General features: G+C 59.1%; 2 protein-coding genes across 4 annotated transcripts in view; one reads left to right on the top strand and one right to left on the bottom strand.

Annotated features, from left to right (window-relative positions):
* Positions 1-294: 294 nt before the first annotated feature.
* On the top strand, positions 295-5,832 carry WDR76 (WD repeat domain 76). Its single transcript, XM_015873393.3, has 13 exons — positions 295-431; positions 548-802; positions 928-1,020; positions 1,390-1,445; positions 2,036-2,156; positions 2,504-2,587; positions 2,680-2,723; positions 2,794-2,947; positions 3,286-3,438; positions 4,055-4,269; positions 4,499-4,651; positions 4,851-4,904; positions 5,431-5,832. Exons 1-13 carry the CDS (start codon positions 360-362, stop codon positions 5,684-5,686), a joined length of 1,710 nt encoding a protein of 569 aa, XP_015728879.3. The 5' UTR covers positions 295-359; the 3' UTR covers positions 5,687-5,832.
* Positions 5,833-6,218: 386 nt separating this feature from the next.
* The window catches only part of FRMD5 (FERM domain containing 5), a 38,474-nt gene continuing 17,917 nt past the window's right edge, over positions 6,219-26,775 (bottom strand). For 2 of the 3 annotated variants that reach the window (XM_015873445.3, XM_015873446.3), the window contains exons 2-14: positions 15,664-15,768; positions 15,320-15,362; positions 15,040-15,118; positions 14,378-14,475; positions 13,964-14,087; positions 13,791-13,878; positions 12,362-12,450; positions 12,185-12,248; positions 11,990-12,081; positions 11,271-11,345; positions 10,819-10,887; positions 10,624-10,730; positions 6,219-8,291 (exon numbers count right to left, since the gene is read on the bottom strand). In XM_015873445.3, coding sequence (XP_015728931.2) covers positions 7,708-8,291; positions 10,624-10,730; positions 10,819-10,887; positions 11,271-11,345; positions 11,990-12,081; positions 12,185-12,248; positions 12,362-12,450; positions 13,791-13,878; positions 13,964-14,087; positions 14,378-14,475; positions 15,040-15,118; positions 15,320-15,362; positions 15,664-15,768 — 1,617 coding nt within the window. In that variant the 3' untranslated portion in view covers positions 6,219-7,707. The remainder of the gene's footprint in view (positions 8,292-10,623; positions 10,731-10,818; positions 10,888-11,270; positions 11,346-11,989; positions 12,082-12,184; positions 12,249-12,361; positions 12,451-13,790; positions 13,879-13,963; positions 14,088-14,377; positions 14,476-15,039; positions 15,119-15,319; positions 15,363-15,663; positions 15,769-26,775) is intronic. The other variant, XM_015873447.3, reaches the window with a different exon arrangement.

The following is a 26,775-nucleotide window of genomic DNA, read 5'->3' on the forward strand; positions in this document are numbered from 1 at the left end:
CCGTAGGGCGCTGGTACCGCATGTCTCCGTGCCGCCTGCAGCGCCGCTCCGGTCTCGGGACGCGGCTCGCCCCGCACGACACGCCGCCGAGCCCCGAGTCCCGCTCACTGCCCCGCTCCGTGTCCCGCTCCATGTCCCGCTCCATGTCCCGCTCCATGTCCCGCTCACTGCCCCGCTCCATGTCCCGCTCCATGTCCCGCTCCATGTCCCGCTCCATGTCCCGCTCATTATCCCGCTCCATGTCCCGCTCCATGTCCCGCTCGTCGCCCCGCCCCGCTCCCGTCAGGCGCCTTGTGCTGGGCGGAGCCGCTTCGGGACGCGGGAAGATCCCGCTCCGCCCCGCCGTGATCGCGGTGCAGATGGCGGCGCAGGGCGGCACGGCGGCGGGGGAGCGCACGGAGCTGTCGCCGCGATCCCGGCAGCAGATGCAGGTGGGGGCCGGGAGCTGGGGGCGGCTCGGCCCGACTCGGCTCGGTTCGACTCGGTCCTGCTGGGCTCGGTCCGTCTCCCCGCTCACCGCCGCGTCTCTCCACGTTTCCCCCCCCAGGAGCGCACCCCGCCGCCCCCCTCCGCTCCCCCCCCGGCCCCTCATGCCGCCCCCCGCCGCTCCCCGCAGCTCCGCGTGCTGCTGACGCCGCTCCCCGCCCCCGGCCGCCGGCTGCCCCAGAAGCGGCTGTTGGGCGACTACGGCGGGGCCGGGGCGGCGGGGGGGGACGAGAAGCGGCGGCGCGAGGAGCGCTACAGCCCGGAGCACGCGGACAGCGGGACGGACGGAGACAGCGACGGGACGGAGCCGGGTCAGGTGGGTGCGGGACACCGGCACGGCACGGAGCGGATCCCGCTCTGTCCCCCTCTGTCCCCCTCTGTCCCCCTCCCCCGCTCCCCCCCCCGTATCCCGCCGCGCGTTACCGGGCCGTTTCGCTGCAGGACGGGAGCCCGCGGCTGTCGGCGTACGAGAGGAAACGGCTGAAGAACATCTCCGAGAACGCCAAGTTCTTCGCTGCTCTGAAGCTGCACGAGGTCGGGCCGGTTCCCGGTCGTGCTGCCGGGTCGGAGCGGCCCCGTGTTACCGGGTGGGGGGAGCGGCGCGGCCGGACGGTGCGCACAGCGGGGGCGGATGGAGCCGGACCGGGCACGGGGCGCCGCTGTGGGTCTATAGAACGGACCGGGGGGTTGAGCTGCGAGCTGAACTGAGCGCTGCGTTCAGCCGGCGCCGTTCGGTTTCCCGTTGCTTTGTAAGGGAGCAGCTCCGGGGCTCCCGGGCAGCGTTCGGGCTGCGGCAGCAAGTCCTCGTTATTTGTTGGGAATAACTATCGCTCATTGCAGCCTTTGGGCGGCTGTTCTTGTAGAGCTCGGGCTGTTTCTAACCTCTGCCTTTCTGTTCCGAAGTCAGCTGCAAGACTCCGTGAAATCGTAGCCAAGGGACCAGCTCATGCCACCAAGAGGTAAAGCTGCCGGGTGGGCTGGGGGGCTGCTCCCCGTGTCCCTGCTGAGCTGAGCTGCTCTGCTTTGCCATCCCATGGCACACAGGTGCTGCTGTGAGCGCCCTTCTGACCTAATGTCAGTGCTCTCCCTCCGTCCTACTTGTCTGAAGGTGTTTTGGTGCTTTTCTGTTTCTTTTTGTTCTCTTTCCCTGAAATATTTCTTTGTTTTGGCCAATGGAGAAGCACTGAGTGGTGTGAGCAGAGGGCAGGAGAGCTGAGCGGAGCAGGGAAACGCGCTGTGTTAGATGCGAAGTAATGGGAGCTGTGATGAAAGGAGGGAGAAGATGAGCAGATCAGTGAGAGGGAGGATGAATTATAAATGAGGAGGGATGGCAGGAAAGCGGCGTCAGGATGTAATACAAGGAAACAAGTGTCATAAATCTGTGTGCGCTGCCACTGCTCTGCTGCGTGCTGCTGTCACCAAAGGAAGCAGTGATGGCAGTGCAGGGCGGTGCGGTTGGGTTCAGGTATCTGTGCTGTAGGGCCGGGCTGCAGAGTTCTGCTCAGGAATCATGGAGGAGTTCTGTTCGTTCACAGTGCTGTCATTGCAGAGCAAAGCCCAGGAAGGCCGAGGGCAGCACGGTGCAGCGCAGGTCCATGCGGCTCCAGAGGATGCAGCCCCCAGAGGTCCCGCAGGTGGAGGCACCAGCACAGGAGGAGGAGCAGGAATATGTGAGATGGGGACGGGGCTGGGGGGGCTGCAGGGGGATACAGCTGTGATCTGCTGGGGGCAGCCAACTGCAGTCAGTACTGCTGTGCTGTGCTTCCTGGAAAGCTCTCAGGGCTGTGTGGGGCTGTGCTGCTGGCAGAAGGGGAGCGTGCACCCCAAGCAGTGCAGTGCCTGCATCCCATGGGAGCTGGTCGGTGTTTGCTGGGAGGTGGCTGATGCTCAAGGGGCCATTAATGAGGCAGTGCACCCTGGGGTGCTGCTGAGGGTCCCCAGGCGCTGCAGTCTATGTTCAGGTGCAGGCAGTTATGCTCAGCTTTGTGCCCATGGTTGATGTGACCCCATGTTGCAGGTCCCTGCCGGCCCGCTGCCCATGGCCACGGGTGGGCAGGAGAAGAGTGAAACAGCGCTGGGCACCTGGCTGCAGCTGAGTGAGGTACGGCCGGCTGCCTTTGGTGGCATCTCTGGATGACGTTGCTCATGTCCTACATGATCTTGTTCTGATCCGCGTCTCTTTTCAATCCTCAGATGAAGAATAACAACACTGAAAAGCGCACGTGTGACATGGCGAGGTAAGGGGAGGTGGCACAGACCCTGGGCTGGGTCTGCTCCGCCCTGGGGTGGCTGACGTGGTGTGTGCAGGTACCAGGCTGCCCTGAGCTGCATGCTGCTGCGCGAGGACGGCATCAGGAAGGTGGTGAGCGGCCGTGTGTGCTCCGTGGCCATCCACCCCACAGAGAGCGCCGTGCTGGTGGCAGCTGGGGACAAATACGGCCACGTCGGGCTCTGGGACGTTGTAAGTGTGCTCCTCTGCCTGGCAGCACCGCGCTGCACTGTGAACCAATTCTGCTGCCCTGGGAGCTGTGCTGCTGTGGGAGCTGAGCGGGAGGGATGCTCAGCACTTTGGGTTCTGGGTTTGTGCTGGGCCGAGCAGCTTCAGCTGTGTGCCGCCTCAGCTGGAGGCGTTTGAAATGCTCCACACACATAATGCACGTTGTTGGAGACCGCCGACCTCTGCAGCCCCTCCTGCAGCACCCTGTGGTCCCACGGAGCAGCCTGTGCTGCACAGCTGGGCAGTCAGTGGGAAGCGCTGCAACGGCTCCAAGCATCCGTTTATTGGCTTTTGTTGTTCAGAGCCGCACGAGTGAGGAAGGAGCTCAGCTCTTCACCCCACACAACTTGTCCGTCAACTGCCTGCACTTCTCGCCCTCCCACCCCGCACAGCTGCTGTCCCTGAGCCACGACTCGCTGCGCTGCGGTGATGTCAGCAGGGCGGTGTTTGATGAGGTGGGTGCTGCGCGGTGCTGCTCCCATTGCAGCCCAGGTGTTACATGTGGGTTGTTAACAGGGGAGGTCCCATTTCTATGGGGGCACATGAGGTGGCTTTGTTTGCTGTCATGAAGGCGGAGGTGCTGCCCAGCTGATCGCACTGTGCCTGAGGTGGCCGCAGCTCTTCACTGTAGCAGGAAGGAGGCTGGAACTAAATACACTGTGTGCCCCTTCCCAAAAGCAGCACTGCTTAAAGGTGGGGAATGGGAGCGGCTTAAAGAACTAAAGCCAGCACACAGCCTGTGTTAGATGACTTTGCTCTTCTTGGGCTCTGAGGGAGCAGAGTGCTGTGCCTGCTTTCTGCAGCAGTTTAAGGGCCTCCGTTTGCTGGTAGTCCAACCTGTCTGCATGGAGCAGCTCTGAGAGCAGGGCATGGGGCTGGCTCAGGTGGGGTGGTTAATTGCCTGCTGTGGGGACAGGTCATGCAACAGGGAGCTGAGGCTGGAGCTCTGATCAGGTCACTGCCTGTAGAGTTTCAATATACAAAAAATGCCCACGGTGTTTGGTGCTGCGGGTGTGTGTTTGTTGTGCTGGGCTGTATAGCTGTACTTTCCTTTGCCCCTCTGGCACTCAGATTTACAGAAGTGAGGACAGCCTCTCCTCCTTCGCTTTCCTGGAAGACGGTGCCCACACGGCCATTGTGGGGCTGTGGGATGGCACAGTGGCTGTGGTGGACAGACGGACCCCGGGGACGTCACCGGAGCTCTCTGCAGACATCGGCTTCAAAATGACGAGGACGGTGGACGTGCACCCCGTGGACAAGCAGTACTTCCTTGCTGCAGGCTCTGTGTACGTAGCTCAGAACACGCATTGCTGTGATCCCCGCTGTGGGCATTGCTCTGATCCCTGCTGTAATGGGCTCTGTGCAGAGCAGGAGCTGTGCTGGGTGGTTCTCAGTGTTGCTGGCTGCTCCTGGCTTCCTTGGCTCTTAGAAAGACCCATTTTTAGTCCTCAGCAGCATTTGAAATGATAGAATCTCGTTTTACAATCCCTTACCTGCTCACCTGCTGCGTTACAGCGACGTCCGTGTCTACGACATGCGATGGCTGCGGCGCAGTGGGAACAAAGCAGTGAGTGCCCTGCGTGGGCACAGCAAGAGCGTGGCCTCCGCGTACTTCTCACCCATCAGCGGGCACCGCGTGGTCACGGTGTGTGCAGACGACAAGCTGAGGTGAGGCCATGGGGGGGCTGAGCCCATGGGGGGGGCTGAGCCTGCAGTGCCCTGGGTCATTTGTTGGTTGGGATCTCAGTGCTCACAGCCGAGTGCTGCATTCTGTGTGCCCGTGGTCCTGCACTGAGTGCTCCACGAGGTGGGGCTGCCTCTTCTACCGCACGTAGTGTCCATCAGCACACACTGTTTTGTCCTACAGGGTCTATGACACCAGCTCTTTATCGGCCAACTCTGCCCTCCTCTGCACGGTCAGGTACAGTGGGGTGGGCTCTGCTGGGTTGGGGCTGTGTTGGGGCTGCATGGGGTGCTCGCAGCCAGGAGGCAGCAGCTTCTGACTGCTGCAGTGCACTCTGCTCGAGTGCTTTCTCTCTGAGTTTCTAACATAGGAAGGGTTACTGAGCAGTGAGGGATGTGTTTCCAAGGGGTGCTGCTGCCTGCAGAGCTCTACCAGCCTCCAGGCTTGTCCCCTTGGTGTGGGCATCACCTCAGGGATGGGGCAACTGAGGCTGCTTTGAGGCGTGGAGGCACAGGATAATTAAGGTTGGAAAAGGCCTCTAAGACCATGAAGTCCAACCATGACCCATCGATAGCCATTCATTTCCACGTGTCCTCTGACTTCTCTTGTGCTCCGTTTCATTTCTTTATCCCTTTGCAGCCCTGTGCCCAGCAGTTGGATGTGGCAGTGTGTAGGGGCAGCAGGATGGGTTTTGGCAGACACGTGGTGTAGATGTTGGTGCCTTCCTTCTGCACTTCTGCATCTGCTCCTCTCTGCTCTGCAGGCACAACAACAACACGGGCCGCTGGCTGACGCGCTTCCGCGCAGTGTGGGACCCCAAGCAGGAGCAGTGCTTTGTGGTGGGCAGCATGGCACGGCCCAGGCAGATCGAGGTGTTCCAGGACACGGGGCTGCTGCTTCACGCCTTCTGCAGCCCCGAGCACCTGGGCTCCGTGTGCTCCATCAATGCATTCCACCCCACCAGGAACATCCTCGTGGGGGGCAACTCCAGCGGCCGCCTGCACGTCTTCATGGAGTAGGTGGGTGGGGGGGGGGGGTTGTCCTGCATGGAGCTGTGGGTGAGAGAACTGCAACTGTGCTGTCGTGGGACAAAGCTGATCTTTTAAGTGCTTGGTCTGTGTTTATGGTTCGGCGTTCCTTTCAATAAAAGGATGTTTAATCTAAAGGTGGTTTATATCAAAATAGCAAAAAAGAAGACGTGATGTGGTCAGATGGCTGTTCCCTGAGGGTAAGCTTACTTAGATCAAGGTTACCATTGAAGGATGTGGGGCATTCAGCAGCTCTGGGTTGTGGGGTGGGTGCAGCTGGGGCAGGAGACACAGGTGGGGTGTGTGGAGGTAGAGCAGGAGGACCTGATGAGGGGAGGTGTGGGGCACAGTGGGGAGGCAAGTGGTGCAGCTGGGGCAATAGCTGGGGCATGTGGAGCATCTGGAGGAACAGCTGGGACATGGGGTACAGCCAGGGGCACAATTGGAGGCGTCATGGGGCACAATGTGGCACATCTGGGCTTTGAGGTGTGTGAGAGCAAACAAATGTCAAACCAAGGCGGGCTGGGGTGGGGGTTTTTTTTGTGTTTTTTTTTCCCCATGATATTTAAATATTTATTTCAGTTTAAAAATACTTTCCATGGCACCGATGAATTTCTGCTCACTAAGATATCGAATATGTAGAAAAAGGTACATTTCGAAGGACAATGTGGCTGACAGGATTTGGCACATGAAAGGTCAGTTCCGAGGTTTTTCTTATGAAAACTAAGAAATTCACATTTCCGGTATCTCACCCACTACTGCGGAGATGCGGCGCGTTACGGCGCCGCTGTTGTTCGATATGGGAACCTACGGGAACGACATCCGGATACAAGGACGTAGAACTAAGAGGTGCCGAACACCGGGACGCAGCCACGGCCACGGCCACGGCCACGGCCACGGCGCTGCGGGGAAATGCCGGGTGAGCACGGCGGGTTCCGCGGGGCCGACGCTCTGGCTGTGCTAAAGGAAGCGGATGGAGGAGGCCGAGGTCGGCGGTGCCGCGGGCACCGGGCGGGGGCTACCACGCACTGCATAGACACACTGACTACGGGCTGAGGTAGGAACACTACACTACGAGTGAACTCGGCTACGTTGCATAAACGGGGTCAATGGGGGCCGAGCGGGGACGGCGGCCGCGTGGTGGCACAGCGCAACCGGCCCACGGGGGGCTCCGCGCGTGGCCATGGCCGTGCTGCACCTCGTGGCCGTGCTGCACCGCATTGCCGTGCTGCACCGCATTGCCATGCTGCATGGCTGTCTGGCTGCCGGTGGCACCGCGTAGCCGCGCCCCGTGCCCGTCCCGTCCGTCCCGTCCGGGCTGAGCGGCGGCCCCGTTGCCGTGCGATCTCTCCCTGAGATGAAGCGGAGCTGCTCGGCCTCTCGCCCCGCGTCCAGCGGCGGCCGCAGCGCTCCCGGACCGGCGTTATTGCTCCTGGGGAAGGGCCGTCCCCGCTGACCGGCTCCCACGGGCGCCACGAGCTGTCGGCGTGTTTTGGCTGAAGGATGGATGGGGAGCGATGGCTGCTCGGCGACATCCCGGCGTTACCTCCCGTCCTGCAGCGCGTCCTTTTGTCTTCGGCAAAGTCCTGAAGTCGCCGCTCTCCGCCTCCCAGAGCGCAGCAATGGACCACAAACATCCACCGCCCCGCCGGGCCCCGGGCGGAAAGTTAAAAACAAAACAAAAAGACTCGGGCTCGATAACAAAAATAGCTTCTCGTTGTTAAAATAGACCTCCAAACAGTCATTTGTACAAAAGGAGCCGAGCGCGGGGCCGTGGCGCTGCCGGGGTCCCCAAAGGGCGGCACGGGGCTGGGGGGGGGGGGTCCTGCGGCACGGTGAGACGGGGAGCATCCTGCGCAATGCGGCCCCGGGAGGGGCGCGAGGATGAGCGTTAATAGCAAAAGAAATTCCTCTCGTTATTGGGTTCTCCCCCATCGCCCCGAGGGGGCGGGGACCCCCGCGGCGCTTCCGCTCTTCTCCCGCGGAACGACCGGCGCTGGGGCCGCGGGGCCTCAGGTGTCAGTGAGCAGAGCCACCACGGCGCGGAGCTTGCAGGCAAACCAGCGCCTGAGGGGACAAAAGTATTGGTAATGGAACTGCTCGAACTCGGGGGTCTGGCGGATATCGCGGAAAAAGGCGGTGTCAAGGTCGGACTCGGTAAGGACGATGAGGAGGAGGAGCAAGACAAAGAGGAGTCCCACTGTCACGAGGAGCAAACGGAGGACACTTAAAACAAACTTATTCACCTGTTCCGCCCTCGGGCCGCCGCCGGCAGCCGAGCACAGTGCGCGCAGCTCGCGCGGCTCCTCGGGCTCCGTGCCGGGCGTGCCGGCCTCCGACTCCTTCTCCTCCTCGATGCTGCACGGGGCTCCGTTCAGCTGCCGGGACAGCAGCAGCAGCTCCAGGCTGTGCTCGGCCACCGGCGTGGGCAGCACGCTGTCCGCGGGGCTGTAGCTCTCGTCGGCGATGATGGCCACGCGTTCGCTGCTCTCGGCGCGGCCGCCGCGGCCGCCGCGGCCGTGGGGCACGAAGGCGTCGCCGTGGGAGGCGGAGCGAACCGGCGTGGAGTGGGCGCTGTCACGGAGCGACTCCAGGCCTGGGGGATAGTGGGGGGGGGGTCAGCATGTGGGGCACGGAGCAGTCCCGGCCCCAAACCGCCCCCGCTGTCCTAGTGTGTTGTTCTGCTTCTGCAGCGTAGGGTGCTCTGTGCTGTTCTATTCTGTTCCATTCCACTCTTTCATTCCATTCCATGCCATGCTATTCCATTCTATTTCATTCCACATCATTCCATTCAATCCCATTCTGCTTCATGCTATTCCAACCCATTTCATACCATCCCATTCTACCCCATTCCGTTTCATTCCATGCCATTCCATTCTATCCTATCCCACTCTCTTGCATGCCATGCCATGCCATTCCATTCTGTCCCATTCCTTTCCATTCAGCTCCCTTCCATTCCATCCAACTTCATTCTGTACTGTCCCATTCCATCCTTCTGCATGCCATCATTTTCCATTCCATTCCATCTCACCATAAATCATATGATAGAATCAGATACGGTTGGGTGGGAGGAGCCCTCACAGCCCCCTGCACGCACAGCTGTGTGCAGCTCAGGGCTGGGGCAGTTGGCACCTGTAACTGTGTGACCCAGCCCTGCTTTCCAGCAGCAGAAATGGCTGCAAACACGGCTGTGTGCCCAGCCCTGCTCAGGTTACAGCTGAGCCTGAGCTGCCCTTTAGGGCTGAAGGCTGCAGGCAGGGCAAGGGGGGCCCTTCTACCCACTAACAGGAAAAAACAAATCCCCACCTCCCCCCACAGCTGCTGTAAAAGCGCAGCAGGGGTTGGGCAGCAGCAGCAAGCTGCAGCTCAGGGACATTTCCTGGGGGGGATGGGATGGGGAGGGGGCACAGGGCCCCAGCGCTGTACTATGGGTGCTGCCCCAGTACATTCCCATACTCTGCCACCTCCTGCTTGCAGTGCTGCCGGATGCCTGTAGGGCTGTGGGCACAGCAGGGGCATAGCACATGGCATAGCACACAGCATAGCACAGGACATAGCAAGGGGCTTAGCAGGGAGCTTAGCACGGGGCTGCAGGCATAGTGGGGGGCATAGCCTGGGGCTTAGCACGGAGCTGTGGGCATAGCACAGGGCATAGTGCGGGGCTTAGCAGCACAGCGCGGGCACAGACAAACACATTCACACCCCGACAGCTGCTTCACACGACTCAGGGCACTGACAGCCATCCCCCCTATCCCCAATGGGGAGGGCAGTGACAGCCAACCCGTGCTGCCACCCCCACCTCCATGAGCTGAGAAATGTAGGGAACACGGAGCCCAGCTCCAAACAGAGGGGTCAGTGGTAATGACATCCCACTGGGGGGGCACCCAGCGCTCCCTGTACCCCAACCCCACATCCCTCACCCCCTGGGGCTGCTGTCACAGGACCCCCCCCTACCCCCCCCCGGCCTCACCTGCTGCGTGCCCACCCGGAGCGTGGGGGCTGGCGCTGGGGCCGGGGGCAGCGGGCAGCAGGGGCAGAGCCCCCAGGGCACGTGCCAGCAGCCGCGGCCCCAACGCCAGCACCCGCACCCGCACCGCGCGGCAGCAGTGGTTGATGAAGCGCAGCTGCACGCTGACCCGGGTGGTGATCTTCACCAGGCACTTCCCCATGGCGTGGGGACGGCAGCACAGGGACACAGACCCACCAGCAGTGGCACACTGGTGGCCCCACGGGACTATTTTGGGCTCCTGTGGTGTCACAGCTATCAGCGAGGTGACGGTGACATAAAGCAGCCATGGGCACCGTGCCGGGCACAGTGATGGATGTGTGGGGCTGTGTGCCACCCTATCCTGTAACAGTATCTGGGGGGAGGTGCTGGGGGGGAGGGGATGGTCCTGTTATCAGGCCCCAAAGCTCGGCCCCCAACCAGCCTTGAGCTCCCATGGGCACAGGAGGTCCTCACGAGGTCCCCTAACCTGTGAGCACTGTGGGGTCCCAGGCTGCATGTGGATGGCACCGCAGGGCAGCCCAACAGCACAAGGTTGCAGTAGCACCTCAATGACCCCAAATGCATGGAGACAAAGGGACACCCAATGTGAGCACATGTGCAGCTGTGCTGAGCACCCAAAGCAGCTCAAACCTGCGGCTGTGGGGGGGATTCATGGGAGGTGACAGAGCAGGGGATGCAGGAGGCGCTGCACTGCAGTGACATGAACAGCTCTGACGTGTGCACCCATTCCTGGCGAGGCATCATCATGGCAGCATTAAAATCCAGGTCCTGTTCACGTCAGCCCTGGAGCCCCATTGCCCTGAGCCGGAACTGCCACACAGCGTCAGCTCTTTGCTACCCACTCCCTGAGCAGAGGCAGCAGCAGCTGCTTTCTGTATGTCCATGCACACAGGTGAGTGTGCCCGCCCCGTGTGCGTACCTTCCATGATGGAGATGTGCACAGCCCTCCTGCGGGTGCGCGGCACGCTGCTCAGCCGGGGGCCGTGGGTGATGGAGGGGCAGCTCCTGCTCGGCACCAGCCCGGCCCTGGGGGGAGAGCAGCAGTGAGGGGCCGCCTGCTGGGGCTGCACGGTGCCCCCTGTGCCCCACGGTGCCAGGTTTGTGGTGCCCTTACCTGTGGATCTCTGGCGGCTCCCGCTTGATCTTGGCACTGGATTCCATCACCTCTTTTGCAACACGGCCGCTGCAGGTGGAAAGAAGAGCAGTGTGAGCACAGGGACGGCAGCCCTCCGTGCCCGGGGTCCCATCGCTGCACTGCCCACAGGGGTGGCATCACCCCATGGCTGGGGATGCCTTGCACCCTGCAGAGATGCACAGCGCCTTCTCCAGGGAGCAGAATTTAGGAATGCAATGATTGTTTTATCCCTTGGCCTCAAAAAAACCAAACCAAGCCATGAAAAGCCTGTGGAGTTCCCCCCGGCCCCTGTGATCATGGAATCTCTGGAGCAGGAGAGAGGAATGGCAGCTGGGGAATAGGGGATGCATGGTGGTGGCATTGCAGTGGCTGTCCTGCACCAGAACAGCTGGCAGTGGCTGTTATCTGCCCCTTATCTGCCCCTTATTTACCTGTATCGGAAGCGGCTCCCCTTGAAGAACAGGTTGCTGCTGGACACTGTCCGGACCTGGCTCGACTTCTCCAACCTGCAGGGCAATGGGCTGTGAGTGCCACACACTCATGGGAACAAGAAACTCCCAGCACACGTCCCAATGAACAAGGCTGGGAACCGTGTGTGTGCTCTGCCAGCTCCCCACCCCACAGCACAGCCCCATCTCCCCACCTCCCTGCGTGGGGCAGGAGCAGCCAGCAGCCCTCACCCCACACACCGGGCAGACCCAGCGCTGACATTATTAATCAGAAAAAGATTTGTAAAGCAATATTGCAATTCCATTTCATGTTCATATAATGAGGAGTGAAACCTGCTGATTGCAGCCGCTGATTGCGGAATTCCCAAAGAGGATACATTACACACTTTATCTCACATCTCGCTGATTAGAATAAAACTCATTAGGAAGCACAAAGGCAGGCAGTGCCAAGGAAGGCTCTGAGCACCCAGCGCAGCCCCATGCTGAGTGCTGGCACTGCCTGCTGCCCCTCCACCCCATAACCCCACCCAGATTAAGGCTCTCTCTCTGCCCAATTAATTCTAATTGCATAATTGGAGCCTGCTGGGCTGGGAGCAGCCCTAGAGCTGTGGGCAGGGGGGCACAGCGCTGCACTGCCCCACACTGGTGAGCCCAGGAGTGACCCATGGGGAGCACAGAGCAAAGCACATCCCTGCACTCACTTGTAGAAGGCCTGGTTCTCTATTCCACACTTCCAGAGGTGCTTGCAGGCTTCTGGTGTTGGGGCAAAGTAGGTGAGGACAATTTTCTTCTCCTGCAGCAGAAAGAAGAGTGTTGGCCTGGAGCTGTGGGATGACAGCGGCACAGAGAGCATGGCCACAGCCAGGCAGGGCAGCCCCAAAAGGAAACACACTCACCTCCTTCTGACTCACGTACAGGTAGAAGGTCTTCCCCTCAAACTTCATTTTGGTCACCTCATTCCTGCAGGGACAAGGGCAGGGATGTGCTATTAGAGGCTGCCCGGCCCCATTGGCGCTTACCCCCTCCCCATCACACTGAGCTGCAGGGCACAGGGTCAGTGCGGGGCCGCTCACCACTTGATGAAGTGCACCCTCTTGTTTCCCTGCAGGACGACGAACCCAAAGGGTGTGAAGGCCAGGAATGCTGCATTGCCCGACACGTCCTGCAAGAGAACAGCAGCTCCTCAGCAAAGCAGCACCCGGGGTGGGCCCAGGGCAAAGGGCTGCAGCCGTGATCCCTGCACTGCAGCACTGTGCATGCACCAGCCCCACATCCCTGCAGCCCCATGTACTGCCCCCAGCACAACGCACAGCGTGCAATATCGCTGTCATCGATCCCATCAATTCACAAGTGAGCAACAAGCAGTGAAGATGGTTACGTGCCTGGCCAGCCCTTTCACTAATAATTAAACTGCATGATGGCAAAATCTTGTTCAGCGTTTGAGCGGCCAGGCAGCACCGCGGCCATTTACAACCCATAATTAGTGTCATGGACAGAGCCGGGCAGTGCAGTCACTTAATCACAACAACCAGGCTCTGGGGAAGCACTCATTAACTGCATCGGGGCTCATGCAGAGCGCAGAGCTGTGCTGGGCTCTGACAGCGTTGCAGGGCGGCTGTGGGATGGGGAACCACAGCACGTCCAGGCACACAGTGTGGGAGCAGCACGGGGTGTGTGGTGAGCAGGAAGGGATCCTCGGGATGTGAGCAGACAATAAGTCAGGTTCACACCAAGACTGGATCACAATTCACTTCAATCCACCTGGGGTAAACAGGTGAGAACAAAGAGCCCAAATCCTGTCCCACACAAAGCAAAGCACAGAGCTGAGCCACGGGCATGAGGAGTGCTGTGGGCAGGAGTACCTGGCCCTGCCTCACCTGGGGAGCCCCCACCCCACTGCTGGGTGACCCCACTGCTGGGTGACCCCGCTGTGAGCCCCACTGCTGGGTATCACAGGGCACACACTGCCCACAATAAGAGCTATCAGTGCACAGCAGTGCAGGAGCTGCTCCCCCAGCACCAGCTATCAGCAGCACCAGCAGCACTCACCCATGTACCTACCCAGCGCCAGCACCCAGCCCTGTGCTGCTGTGACCCTGCTCAGCCCAGCTCCACGCTGGGTGGCTCTCCCCACGTGTTGGCTGTGAGTGGGGATTTACACAGCCCAGCTCCTCCTGCTCTGCTCCCTGCATCCCTCTGTGTGCAGGGGGGGTCTGGGGGAGCACAGCGTGGGGTCAGAGTCAATAAAAGCTGCTTCCAGCAGAAAGCTCCATCACTGTGGGTGTGCAGGCAGGGAGGGGGCTGTCCTGGTTATGGGTATGGTGGTGGTGGTGGTGGGGCTGCGGTTGGAATGGGGGAGGTTTTTCCAACCTTAGTGGTTCTATGGCACCCAGATGCTGCCCCATGCAGTGGCACTCCCAGCCCCACGGACGGCAGTGGGTCTCCTCTGCAGCGTATCAGCCCAAAAGGAGCAGTGCGGGGCTGGCTGCCAGGAGCGCTCACCTTGCAGGGGTGGGGGTCCACGCCGTAGGTCTCCAGGGTCTGCGCCTTCCTTAGGAAGTTCAGCTCAGAAGTGGCCGGTGTCTGCCCGCTGCGGGAGGGAGAAGGGAGGGGTGGGCTGTGCGCAGGGCAGAGCACGGCGAGCACGAGGGTCCCAGCGCTCACCGAGCCTTTACCTCAGCTCCGATTTGTGGATCTCCGCAATCTTCCTCTCCAGCTTCTCCGAGTGCTTCGGGAAGAACTGGAACTTGGAGCTGTAGCCCTCCGGGTGCTTCCCGGGGTCGTAGTCACCGATCTCAGCTGGGGGGGGACACAAGTGGTGAGCGGCCCCGCTGAGGGCACGGGAGGGCTCATGGCTCAGCCATATTAACCACACCCCCCCCGGAGCCCCACACCGCCCACCCCACAGCCCCAGTGCCCCCAGGCGGTCGCAGGGGCTGCAGCCCGCACGGCACGGTCCCGACCCAGCCCCGCAGTACGGCCCTTTGCCGGGTGACATTTGTATTCGAGGTGCAGTGATCTGTTGTAAGTGAAATAATGTAATCGGGACTCAGAGCGAAAAGCAGATTTATCTTGTCAGGAAGCATTACCTTGAAGGATATAGGCGGCCAGCAGCGCGGCGTCAGAGGTCTTGCAGAGGAGGCGGCCGTGGTAGAGATCTCTTTTGATCTGCAGGAAGACTAAATACCTGCAGACAGCACACAGCACACAGCCCGTTGGCCAAGTGCAGCTCGCGTGGCCCGAGCGGGGCTGTCCCAGCCACACACGCGTGTAACGCACAGCCCGGGTGTGAGGCGCTGCCAGCCCCAACCCGCAGCTGGGGGCACATCCCACCCCCAGCAGCGCTGAGGCTGAGCCCCCCTCACAGCGCTGCCCACGGGGGCCGGTGCCTTTGAGCCACAAGACCCAAGTTCTGGATCCAGGGTCCATTTCCTCAGTCATTCATGCACCCACTGTATCCCTGGATCATCTCGAATAGCTTGTTTTTTAGATAATAAGCATGTAAGGTAATGAAGCAGACCATGGAGGGAGGTTTCTTGCCAGCAGACCCTGCTGTGCCCACTGGAGTGCAGGGGGGGAGAGGTGCTGGGCAGGAGGTGGGTGCACAGCGTGCAGCTCTGCTCTGAGGGTGCTGCAGGAGCAGCAGCAGCACAGGCTCTGTGCATGGTGGGCTGCGTGCTGGGTGGCAAAATAGCCCTTCCCATGGGCTGAGCACAAACACAAACCTGGGGCCCCACCCCCCCCCCCTCACCTGGTGATCTCCTCCTTCAGTGCCGCAGGGTCTGTGGGGTAGAACTTGACACGGAAGCACATGGTGAAGGGCGGCTGGGCTGCGGGAACAGCAGGACTGTCACCAACCCGGCACCAAACCATGGGGCACCACAACCCCACCCCCACCCCGGTCACACAGGGTGGCCTACACCAGCCCTCGTGCCCCCCATATGCTGTGGGGATGGGGGGCACCCAGCTGTGCCAAGCACTGCCACGCAGACACTGCTCAGTGTTTTGCTTGTACCAGGAGCGATGCTTACCCCTCATCTGCTTCACAACGGACTTCGTGAACTCCAGCCAATGCTGAAATGAGAAAGGAAGGGATTGGAGCAGCTCTGTAACAAATATTTGCCACCAGGGACACAAACAGGACACTGCTGGAACCAGAATCCCACACAGGGGCAATCCCCTGCCCAGCCCTGCCCGCAGTGTGTGCGGTGGGAGCAGCCCTGGGGGCACTGCACAGCCTGGGGTGGGCACACGGTGCAGCAGGAGCAGCAGAGCATCCCAGCACCACACACTGCATGCAATGCAGCACCAGACTGCAGCCATACTGCTGTGTGCTCCACACAGGGCCTCAGTCACACCGCACTGAGCCGCTCACCCTCTGCTTGTCGGGGTCCACAAAGCGGATGCCGAAGTAGTCCTTCTCCAGCAGGTTCAGGTGGTGGCACAGGAGGTCAAACAGGTACTGCCCCTTGGCATCTCTCTGCAAGACAGGAACGGCATTGGCAGCGCAGCGGGGTTGGGGGAGCTGAGATACTGGACCAAGGAAGCAGGCAGGGAGATGAAGGTACTGAACCTGTCACATCGGGCTGGGGATGCAGCAGAGCCGCATGAGGATGCCCTATGCACCCCCGAGGCCATGCAGCCCCAGATGAGGGCTGGTCCATCAACAGTGGGATCAGCCCATATAGAGCATAAAGCCGTGCAGTGTTGTGCACAACCCCCTCACACTTGCGTTGATGTAACCGCTCCAGCATCCTTCAGTCTGATTTATGATCACCCACTGTAACTTTAGCTCACAGAGCAGAGCCCCAGCACCCACCCACACTGTGCCCCCACACCATGGTGCTGCTGGCTGGGTGCTTTGGGTGTCCACGGGTCCTATCAGCCAAAGCCAGGAGCAGAGGCAGAGCTCTGCACTCAGCATCACGCTGCCCACAGCACTGGGACTGGGACTGGGACTGGGGACACAGAGTCTCAGAGTCACTAAGGCTGGAAAAGGCCACTCAGATCCCCATTGCGACCACCCCCATCCCACCATGCCCACTGTCACATCCCCACTGTCACATCCCCCACTGCCACATCCCCACATTAGAGCAGCTGCTGATCCCCAGAGCCTCAGCACGGCGCAGTGCCCAACCTGCAACCCATGCTCTGCATTTTGCTTTATGTTTTTGCCCTCTATGAGGGGCAGGATGGAGCAGCAGAGCAGCGATGCCCGCAGCATCATGCCCTGCACGCCTCAAGGCCCTTTGTTTGCAGGATCCATGTCTTCCTTTCCATACCCATGCCCCAGATTGGCACTAGGGTGTGCAGCACTGACACAAAGAGCCACACGGAGCGCCAGGCAGCAGCCCTCCATCCACCAACAGTGTGTGAATGCAAACGGCATTACGGGGGGAAAGGCTTCCTCTTTGATCTCTCTAACTTGAATTAAACATATTCTAAATTAATCATTATGAGTCTGTCTTTCAGGAAATTATCTGAGCTGTCTTTGCAAATCAGAACTTGAAAGAGCTGTCTGTTGCGTAATAGCAGCTTAAGCATTCCGGTTTGATCTCTGTGTGTTCTTACAAAGGAGGGTTTATGCCGGCCCAGCAGCACGACAGCAGCCAACTCAGTGCCACCAGTGCCCACACCTGAGCGTTTGTTGCTTCTGCCTTAAGCTTCTGGTGCAGTTAAAGAGCTGACATTGCTGCAGGGCTGCTGCAGGATGGTGATGCTGCCACCAGAGCCAGGCAGCTCCCTGCTCCCGAGCTGTGCTCAGTCCTTTTCTTCTCAATTCAGAGGAGTTCAGACAACAAACCGAGCACACTCAGGCTGGCAGCAGTGCTCTGTGGCACATGGCCCATCAATGGGGCATCCCCGCAGGTACTTGGGCTGCTGTCACCTCAGCACACCAAAGCTGCACTCAGCAGCTCGTGCTGCAGGAACAGGTCTGGGGCACACGAGGCCCCGTGGGTGCCAACCCAGCCTGGTGCTCCCAGTGCAAGGATGAGCCCCTCGGGACTTGCTGAGAGCCAGCACTGTGAGAGCACCTGGGGGGGTAATGGGAACAGCAGAGCTCCAGAAAGACATGGGCCGAAAAGCAGCAAGCATGAAATCTCAGAAGTTTAAGAAGATTAAAGTAACCTTCCCTTCTTCATTTTTCTAAGCTCCTCAGCCAAAATTAGGGTCACGCAGCTAAAATGAAATGAGTTAATAATAGCAGCTCATCTCCAATGAGCAGTGCTGGCTCCTTCCCTCCTGCTGCCCAGCTCAGCACCAGCACTGGAGCCTGACTACAGAATCACTGAGTCTCTGAGGCTGGAGAAGATCTCTGAGACCCCCAGATTCAGCCCAACCCATTCCTCCATGCCCCCTTAAGTGTGTTGCTCAGAGCCACAGCCCCACAGCTCGGGGACGGTGACCCCCTGCCCCCTGCACAGCCTGTGCTGCTGCTTCACAGCCCTTCTGGAGAAGGAACTTCTGCTGGCTGAGCCCAACCTGAGCTCCCCCCTTCCTTCTGCCGGAGCTGTGCACAGTGCCCTGCTCCTTGCATCACTGCATGCCACAGCTTTATGCCATGTAATTGCTCCTTCCAGCATCCCAAACAGGTTACACTTCCTCGTGTTGTAAATTGCACAAAGCTGTATGGCACAGCAACCAGGAAACTGCACAGCTCAGTCAGTGAGCACAGCCCCGTGCCCAGCCAACACGGGCACACTTAGTGCTGGGGGTGCACAGCTCCTTGCACAACCCTACAGCCCACGGCAGTGCCCGCTCCAGGGATTAAGTGCCAGACTTAGGGAGCAAATAGCACAGCCTTCCTGCAGCGCTGGAGCCGAGCTGTGGGGCCGGCAGCCCTTCTGCTCCACAGCTTAGGGGGAGATTATTTCTTAAAAGGAAACTGTCAAGAAAAGTCTGTTCTAAAAAGTGAAGTCGGAGCTTAAATCTCTTTGGCGGCAGCAGCTGAGCCGGGAGAGATCAAAGAACCACGGCTCCACTGCAGCACGAGGGGATTTTCGCTGAGCAATTTGATGGCAATTTGTGCTTTAAGTGCTTCATTTTCAACATCCTGCATTGTGCTGCGTGGGGCTGGGATTTACTGTCCCTCAGATGGAGTCAGCGTTCAGCCTGCAGACAGGGGGGGGGCTCCGGGCAGCTCAGCCTGCACAGTAAGCTGGAACCTCATCAGAACTGCAGCACAGGGAGAAAGTGGGCAAAAACCCCACAGGCTGGAAGCATCCTTACAGCAGGCGGCCACACGGGCAGTTCTGTCCCCAGGACTTACTATGGGAGTTTGCTAACACATGGGAGCAGGGCAGCGCTACAGGAGCAGGGCAGTGCCATAGGGGCAAGCAGTGCTATAGGGCAGAGCTATAGGCACAGAGCAGTGCTGTGGGGGCAGGGCGGTGCCGTGCTGTGCTCAGTGCAGCTGCAGTGGCCCCCACTGTCCCCCCCCCCCAATTCCCCTCCCCCCAGGGCCATCTGCTGCTGTTTCTCACAGCAAAACATTCATCAGTGAGTCACAATTAGGGATGAGCACGACGAGGGCTTTTGCCAGAATAGGGAATTTAACGCCATTCAAATATTTATCGTGGGTTACATGCAGGGGAAGTTTTCCTCCCCTAAGCAGCCATGGAGGGTGCCGGGCTGCCCCACGGCCCTGCAGGAGGTGGGTGCTTGTTCTGCAGCCACCCAATGCCCATCTGCAGTGGAGGAGCACAGATGTGGCACAGCACAGGGATGCTCAGCTCCAGGGTCCCCATGGCACAGCCCAGCCGTGCCCTCATCACAGCACCTGGATGTGGGGATACGGAAACCAGGCCATGTTCTGCAAAGCCCCACTTATTCTCCAGCCCTGGAGCAAAGCACACACAGGGATCTGGTGACAGACAGCCTCCCCTTGCACTGTGCCACTGTGCTGCTGTGCAACCTTCATGAATTAAATTCAGAACTTCTGTAATTCAGAAGCACTGAAAACCTCTCTCCATAAAAGCAAATTGCCTTCTCCCATCGTTCAAGCTCATGTTTTCATTCATGTGAGCTTGGAGCGGCTCCATGTTTGCTCTTGTTTAAGTTGGCACTCCTCTTCCATGGGCGCACAGAGCGCTGCTGGTGCAGCGGATGGCGGTGTGTGCGAGGAGCAGACTCACAGCATCCAGCTGATCATCAGGACTGCAAGGACTGCAAGGAAGCGAGTCCTGCTTGCAGCGCATGGGACAAACCCATGGACAACTGCATCACTGCAGCTCCCACCTCAAGGGAGCAGCAACTGGATCTCAGAGACCCCTCGCAGGTACCCTGAGGTCTGAAGGTACAATGAGGTGCCGAGTGGTCCATGCTAAGCATGGACTGAGTGGAGCCACCAAAGCACCCCTAATGCTGCGGCCATGGGCTGCAGATTGCTGCAGAACCCCACTGCTGAGCAGAGCTCTTTGCAGCCAACAGCACCGCTCACATTGCTGCTGCAGGGCAGGAACAGCAAGACAAGAGAGGAACCAAAGCCAGGAGCCGCGCGTGCTGCTCAGCTCCAGGAAAGCACCTTTGGTTTTCCTGGCAACAGCCCCGAGGAGAAGCTCGCTTTCCTTCCAGCAGCTGAACGCAGCAAAACGCTCACAGGAGGGAAGAAAGAAACGTGTAAACGGGTCATAAATATTTACAGGCCGTGAAAGCGGAGCGCGGTGGGAGCAGCGGCTGCAGCGCCGGCACAACCCAGCGCCTCCTGCTGCCCCGGGCTGAGCGCGGCTCAGACGCAGCTGAACACAGCGCTGTGACCCACACGGACCCACAGCAGCTCACAGCTCTTGGCCGCGGCGCGGCAGGAACTCAGCTCAGAGTGGTATGAAATGAGCTGCCTGGGCTCCTCAGAGGGCTGCAGTCAGGGACTGACATGAGAACGGGCTCTGATTTACTGAGCCCCGGGAGATCTCTGCCCTCAGAGACACTGCACTGCTCCTGGGCACCAAGGAAGGTGGCATTTTTATAACCACGGTATCACTTCACTGCAGGACTGTTAATCCTCCCCAGAGGTGATTTCCCAGGGAAATGGAGGAGGGCAATTTAAGACATAAACCATCCCCACTAATCTAGGGCAGGCAGTGAAAACTTCCATAAATCCAACGCTGCTGTTGGCAGGAGGCACCACACGGACACCAGCAACACGTGATGCAAATCTTTCTGATGACAGTGTTATTTTACCTCTAACATTGTGAAATCAATTTCAGCCCATGTGCCGGGCACTGTGGAAGGAGAACGGTGTGTCAGCTCCCTCCACCTGCCCTGGTCCGGCAGCCCTCTGCCCTCAGCGCGATGCTAACCATCATTAGCACCGCTGCAGCCAGACCCGACTCTCCTCTCCTCCTTAGTGCCCAAGCAGGCGTTAAGTGCCAGCCCCTTCACCTGCCCAGAGCCAGGCACAGTGCTGCTGGCATACACCTGGTGTGCAGAGCACCGAGCTTTGGGTGCCAAATGCATCACACGGGCCAAGCATTGACCATGGAGGAGCCAACGGGCCCCGCATTGGCCTTGCTTTGTCTCCATCCTGCACAGTCCCATGCAGCTCAGGGTCAGTTTGGTGCACCACTGGCATCGTGCTGGACAAAGCAGGAGAAGATTCTATGATTCCGTGGTTCCGTGGTTCTATGGATGTAAGAGCACGTGCAGTGCTGGCAGGGCACAGTGAGGAGATGGCACTGTGGGCAGGCAGTGCTTTCCTTAAAGGAAAGCTCAAAAAAGATCTCGGTCCTTCCAGGCAGCAGTCACATGCCAACGTCACATGTGACCTTTTCAGATTAACCTAAGAGGGCAAAAAGCATTTTCTTAGGAGCGTGATGTGGGGAATGGTGATGCGGGCCGACATCTCCCCGACAGCGCCTGCGGGCCGCGGAGCAGCGCTGTGCTCACAGCGCACATCGGGGGCTGCAGCCCTCGGGAGGGGGCAGCGCTGAGGTCCCCGCCTGGACGCTGCTCCTCACCGCGAACCCACTGGGAGCCGGATGGTGCCGGGAGCGGAGCGCAGACACAGCGACACAGCCCCGCTCCCGAGCAGACTCTGGGTTGGCATCAGCGGGAGGGATGTTCCACGGGACGCCGTCGGAGAACTGGAACGAAAAGCACTTTTCCTGCATTTTCCAGCCTGGGGGGAGGGCAGCACGGCCCCGGGGCCGCCCCTCCTGCTGCAATGGGGCCGCGCAGCAGAAGAGCAAACAGAACGCAGCAGAAGCGCCATCCCATCCCCCAGCGCGTATAATCCGTGCTGCCAGCATCGCAGGCGCTCTATTTCTTTCATCCCTATCTACAATCATCTAATTCCACTCGTACCGCGGGCACCACGACGCCGAGCGCTGGGTGTGTGGGCTCAGACAGCAGCTGAGGAGGGGACGGAGCCGACTCGGCACAGCGGGACCGGTGCGCGCTACTGCGCTACCTTCACGCAGTGCCCTTGTTTACTTTCCATATCAAAAAGCGACGGAATAAAGGATCCTCAGCTCCAATCGACAACAAAACGTTTGACAAAGCGTTGCGTTTAGAGATGAGAGACAGCAGCGGGGCGGGCTGACATTTAGAGGAGTGCTCGTGCTGCATTTGCACAAAAGAGGAGCGGCAGCGGCACAGCAGAGCGGCACTGCTGGGCTGGGGGGAGGGAGGACTTGGGCTGCTGTCAGCCCTTGCCATGGCAGCGCAGCCAAGGGCACGGCTCGGGATGAGGGGAGGCAAAACATGGGATAAAGCCCAGCATGGAAAGGGAGGGCACGGCACATTGCAGAGCTGCACCTCGAGCTGGAGCCGGCAGCAGCCACAGAGCTGCGGTGGGTGGGAAAGGAGCACGGAGGCAGCTGCCACGTCCCAGGCATCTGCCCACTGCCAGCAACAGGCAGAGGTGCACGGGGACCTGCTGCCAGCTGCTGCTGTGACATGTCTGCACGACCAGCCGTCACTGCAGCTCTGAAAGCTTAAAGGCTGCATTCTCCCATTTTATGGTGCATCCAGTGGTAACGTGGCCCTGCCTCGAAGCCACGGAGACACGGTCAGTGTGCACACTCAGTGCCACTGTCCCACCTCAGCTTGCTCCCACCCTGAGCAGCCCCACGTGCCACGCAGCACATCCCCCACAGTGCTCACCCCAAAGCCACGCACAGCAGGTGAGCACTGCACAGCTTAATAGGAGACTTCCAATGCAGGGCCTGATTGAAGCTGACATGAGCTGAATGGCTCAGCACCAAGTGCTGCACCACTGTGCTTGCAACAGCCCCGTGATAAATCCATAGCTCTGCTCTGCTCCCCTGACCACATGGCAGCTCCTTGTGCCCACCAGGATACACCCTGCAGGGCTCTGGCTCAGCAGGAGCGCTGCCATCAGGCACAGCCCATGTGAGTTCCCTTGGAACGACCCTACACAGCAGTGCCCGAGTCCCCTGGGACCTCAGGTGGGGAGCCATGCCAACCCTCAATAGGGGAACCACTGTAATCTCAGCCCCTTCAGCAGTGTGAGATGAAGGAGAGGGAGCTGTCGCTCTCTGTGTGGGTTCCTGAGGTTATGTTAAAGCACAGGCCCGGGAGTAGAAACAAAAATAGTGACAGAAACAAAACTCTGTGCCCACATGGTCAGATCCAATCACATCCAGGCTGAGGAGTGCCCCTGGGGTCCCAACTCCTGCTCTGGGGGCCAAGGATTGCCCTCCACAGCTCCCTGGGAACAGAGAGCCCTCCTCCTTTCAGCTGCAAACAGCTGCTGATGGGGAGAAATAAAGATCCTCCAATAAATGAGGCGCACATTTGCTCCAGCAGCCTTCGACCTCGCGGAGTTGTGGGATGTTGTTATTTGGGAACTGGTTCTCCGCCCCCCAAAGCCCAACACACTGAGGTCACTCCAGTGCTGGCCCCACTCTGCAGCCCTGGTGCACACCAGGGTCTGATCTCCATGGCAATGAATCAAGGCTGGGGGCCTCAGAGCACTCCTTGCAGTACCAGAGGGCTCCCTAAAGGTTCCACCTCCATGCACTCCTATGAAAACGTGCACTTGAAGTATTACTGGAATATAAATTAATCTGATTTGCTCCACAACAAACAACCACATGAATAAGGAGCGGCGCGGTGCATTTCAGAGCCCCTGCAATTATGAGCAAACCTACAATTAGGTACTGCTGTTTGCATGCAAAGCGTGAGGTTCAAACCATTAATTTGAATGGAGGTCTCAATGAAACGGGCTTTGAGAAGGTCTGGAACACAGTAAAACACCTGGATTCAGAGATTAGTTGTCTTCTCAAACACAGCAATGAAAGGAAGCGTGATGAAACCGTTCCTCACTGCAGGTGCTGCTGGGTCTGCTTTGGGCACAGCACCGAGCCCAGTGCTTGGAATGGGACATCAACTGGCTTCCCTTTCTCCTGCAGTGCTCTGCTGGCTGGTGGTAAACACATGGCTGTGGGCAGGACAAAGCTCTGCCCTGACATGGGCTGAAGGGCTGGGAGCAGCACCAGCACCCCAGGCAGCCTGAGCAAGGCAACCCAGCAACCTGAGCAGCCCCAGCACCCCGCACATCTCCCTGAGCCACAATGCTGCATAGCACTGGAGGCAGCAGTGTGTGCTGGGGGCTGAAGGCACTCAGAGCCAAACAAAGGCTCCATCCCCAGGTGTAGGAGCACCCCAGGCTGCCACTGCCCTCCTGGTTGTGCAGAAGAATCCGCTCTCCAAAGGAGCTCGCTGCTCACTTCACATGCCTGCAGCTCCCGGGCACAGCCCTGCTCCGGGCACCCCGCACAGCCCCAATTACTCACATTAACGAGGCCCTGCAGCCCGCATCAGCCATATTTACCTCCTTAATTAAAGATGGCAGCAATAAACATGAAATACGGACAAAGAAGATTTTAATAAATGCCGCCTCCGGGAGCTGCTGTATCCCCCAGAGCCGAGCGGGAAGCACTGCCTATCACAGGTTGCACAGTCATGAAATTAAAACAATATATTGCCGCATAAAATTGATATTAAGCATAATTATCCTGAGTCAGGCTGGGGTGGGCTGAGCGCGCTGTGGGGCAGCAGTGCTCACAGCTGCTCCTGCACTGAGCCCGTTCGGAGCTGAGCAGGTGGGGCACAATATGGGGCACTGTGCTGGGTCTGACCTCACAGAGCTGCACAGGGGGAAAGGTCTGGAGTAACTGCATCCCCTCCTGCTCACTGCATCCCCTCCTTTTCATGGCTTTTCCCTGCATGTTCCTCGTCCCGGTCACAGAATTCAAGGTGACCAAATCTGCAATAATTATCAATGCCTAATTAGCTTGTTGCCCTGTGGAGCTACAGGGCAGGGACCTGGCTTGCTGCTCTGTGCTGGATAATGGAGTTCAAACCTTTGTGTTCAGGAGGAGCTGACCGGTTAGGATTTACATCATGGTTTTGTGGGGATGGGAATTGTCTCTCCCTTCAGGTCTGTACTGTTCCCCTTACAGCCAGAAACCCACTTCATAGAGCCATAGAATGGCTCAGGGACTGTGAGTGATACCTCCACAAAGGGAAGCTCTGAAAGCCCAAAGGAAAGCAACACTTCAACCCAAACCAACCCAACGTCAGCATCCTTCCAGGTGAGCTCTGCCCACAGGGAAACAAAGGCAGCGCTGATCCCACTGCTGGGAGACCAACGCAACCGTGCTGCAGAGAGATGCACCCTGTTGGATCTTTTTTTATGATGAGCTTTAAAAAGTGGTCAATAAAGACAAAAGCGTTCATTTAATATATGTATACTCCCATGAGACATCTAACCTGCTGTTGCATGGCATTTTGACTGAAAATTAGAAGGGTACAAACCCAACACAGCACTGCAAACTGGATTCCCAATGGGACTGACCCCATTCCTCATGTCCAGGCCCTGCACTGCCACAAGGTCTGCAGGCACAGAGCAGCACCCAGTGAGCTGCCAGCCCTGCTGGGTAGGCTGAACCCACATGGAAAAGAAGCATTTCTCCCTGCCAGATGGAGTGCCTGCACCTGGGGACGGGGAGCACGTGCCTCCTTCATTAGGGTACAAAGTGCTGCTGCTGGGGGGCAGAAGGGGAGGCTGCAGAGATGGGGGCACTGGGGTTGTTACCAGGAGGTCTGACAGCAGGGAGCAGCCAAGGGCTTTCCCCTGCCAGGACTGCAACACGCAGGATAAAATCCAGCAGGACTGAAGCACATCATTGTTTATTTGTGCTAAAAGGGATTTGTTAAAGCTTGTGGAGCACAGTTTGGGGGTTGTTCTTTGGGGTCATGGTTAGAGCAAAGGCTCTGGCACCAGCAGAGGAAGCCCAGCCCACGTCTGACAGCACAGAGATGGGAACAACCTCACACGGGACCCTGAACCCACAGCACAGAGTGTGACCCTGCACAACCCCAGCTCCCGCTCCCCAGTCACAGATGCTGTGACTCAGCAGCCAACAGCGTCCTGCAGGAGCTCGCAGCAGCTCCCACCCAGCAGTGCGGTGCAGATGCAGGGTGCACAGGGCAGCGCTGCTGCTGGGAGCTGAGTGCTGCAGTGCTCTGTGCCCCTGCCAGCACGCAGACACAGCGCTGCGCTCCGGCAGCTGAGGCGACAATATCTGCTGATTATTTACACGCAGTGTAGCATATGGCCCCCAGCAATAGCGGCACGCCAAGCAGTCTGTTAAGGCTGTTCTGCTCCGTCCTCAGCAGCCCTCTGCACCCAGCAGCAGCGCACATCGCTATTAATCACCTTCCCTGCTCTGCTCCACCGCGGGAGCCCGTCCAACAGGGATGGATGCTGAAAACCATTGGTCCGCGATGGAACCACGTTAGTGCTACCAGCAGCATCCCTCAGTATTTCATTATTACTGATATTTAATGCTTCTGCATAGCCCTGTATGTGGCTGCGGGCACACCAATGTGCTCTGCCTGCTGCCAGAGCCCTGCTTGCTGCACCTCTATTCCCCCCCTTTAGGAGATGAAAATAAAGCACAAAATGGAGTTTTCATATGCAAATGGTATCATCTGTGTGGGTTAAGGGGCTGCACCTTCCAAGTATCACGAGGCACAGAAAAGTCACCGATGTGCATGCAGGGGCTGGGCAGTACGCATCGCATTGCACTGCATCACAGGGCACTGCACTGCATCCTATTGCATCACGCTGCACCACATCACATTGCACCACGTCACACCACGTTGCACTGCGTCACACTGCACCCCATGGCATCACACTGCACCCCATGGCATCACACTGTGCGCCATGGCACTGCATGGCACCCCATGGCATCACTCTGCACCCCATGGTGTTGCAGCGAGCAGCAGGAGTGCTCTGCCCTCACAACCTGTCCATGTGGTTTTAATGCAGAGAAAGGCCACCTCTGACAGCACACATACCATCAGCTGCCCCTGTGCATCCGTGGGGATGGGCAGCCAGCTGTGTGCAGACGGAGGAGCAGAGCACCTCCCAGCTATATGTGCCCAGCACTGGCACATCTGAGCCAGACCCGCTCAGCACAGCTGGGCACCGCAGGCAGCAGAGTCCCAAAAAGCA

Source organism: Coturnix japonica, chromosome 14, assembly GCF_054131305.1.
Source record: "Coturnix japonica strain WE chromosome 14, WE-NBRP24, whole genome shotgun sequence".
NCBI classification, from domain to species: Eukaryota; Metazoa; Chordata; class Aves; order Galliformes; family Phasianidae; genus Coturnix; species Coturnix japonica.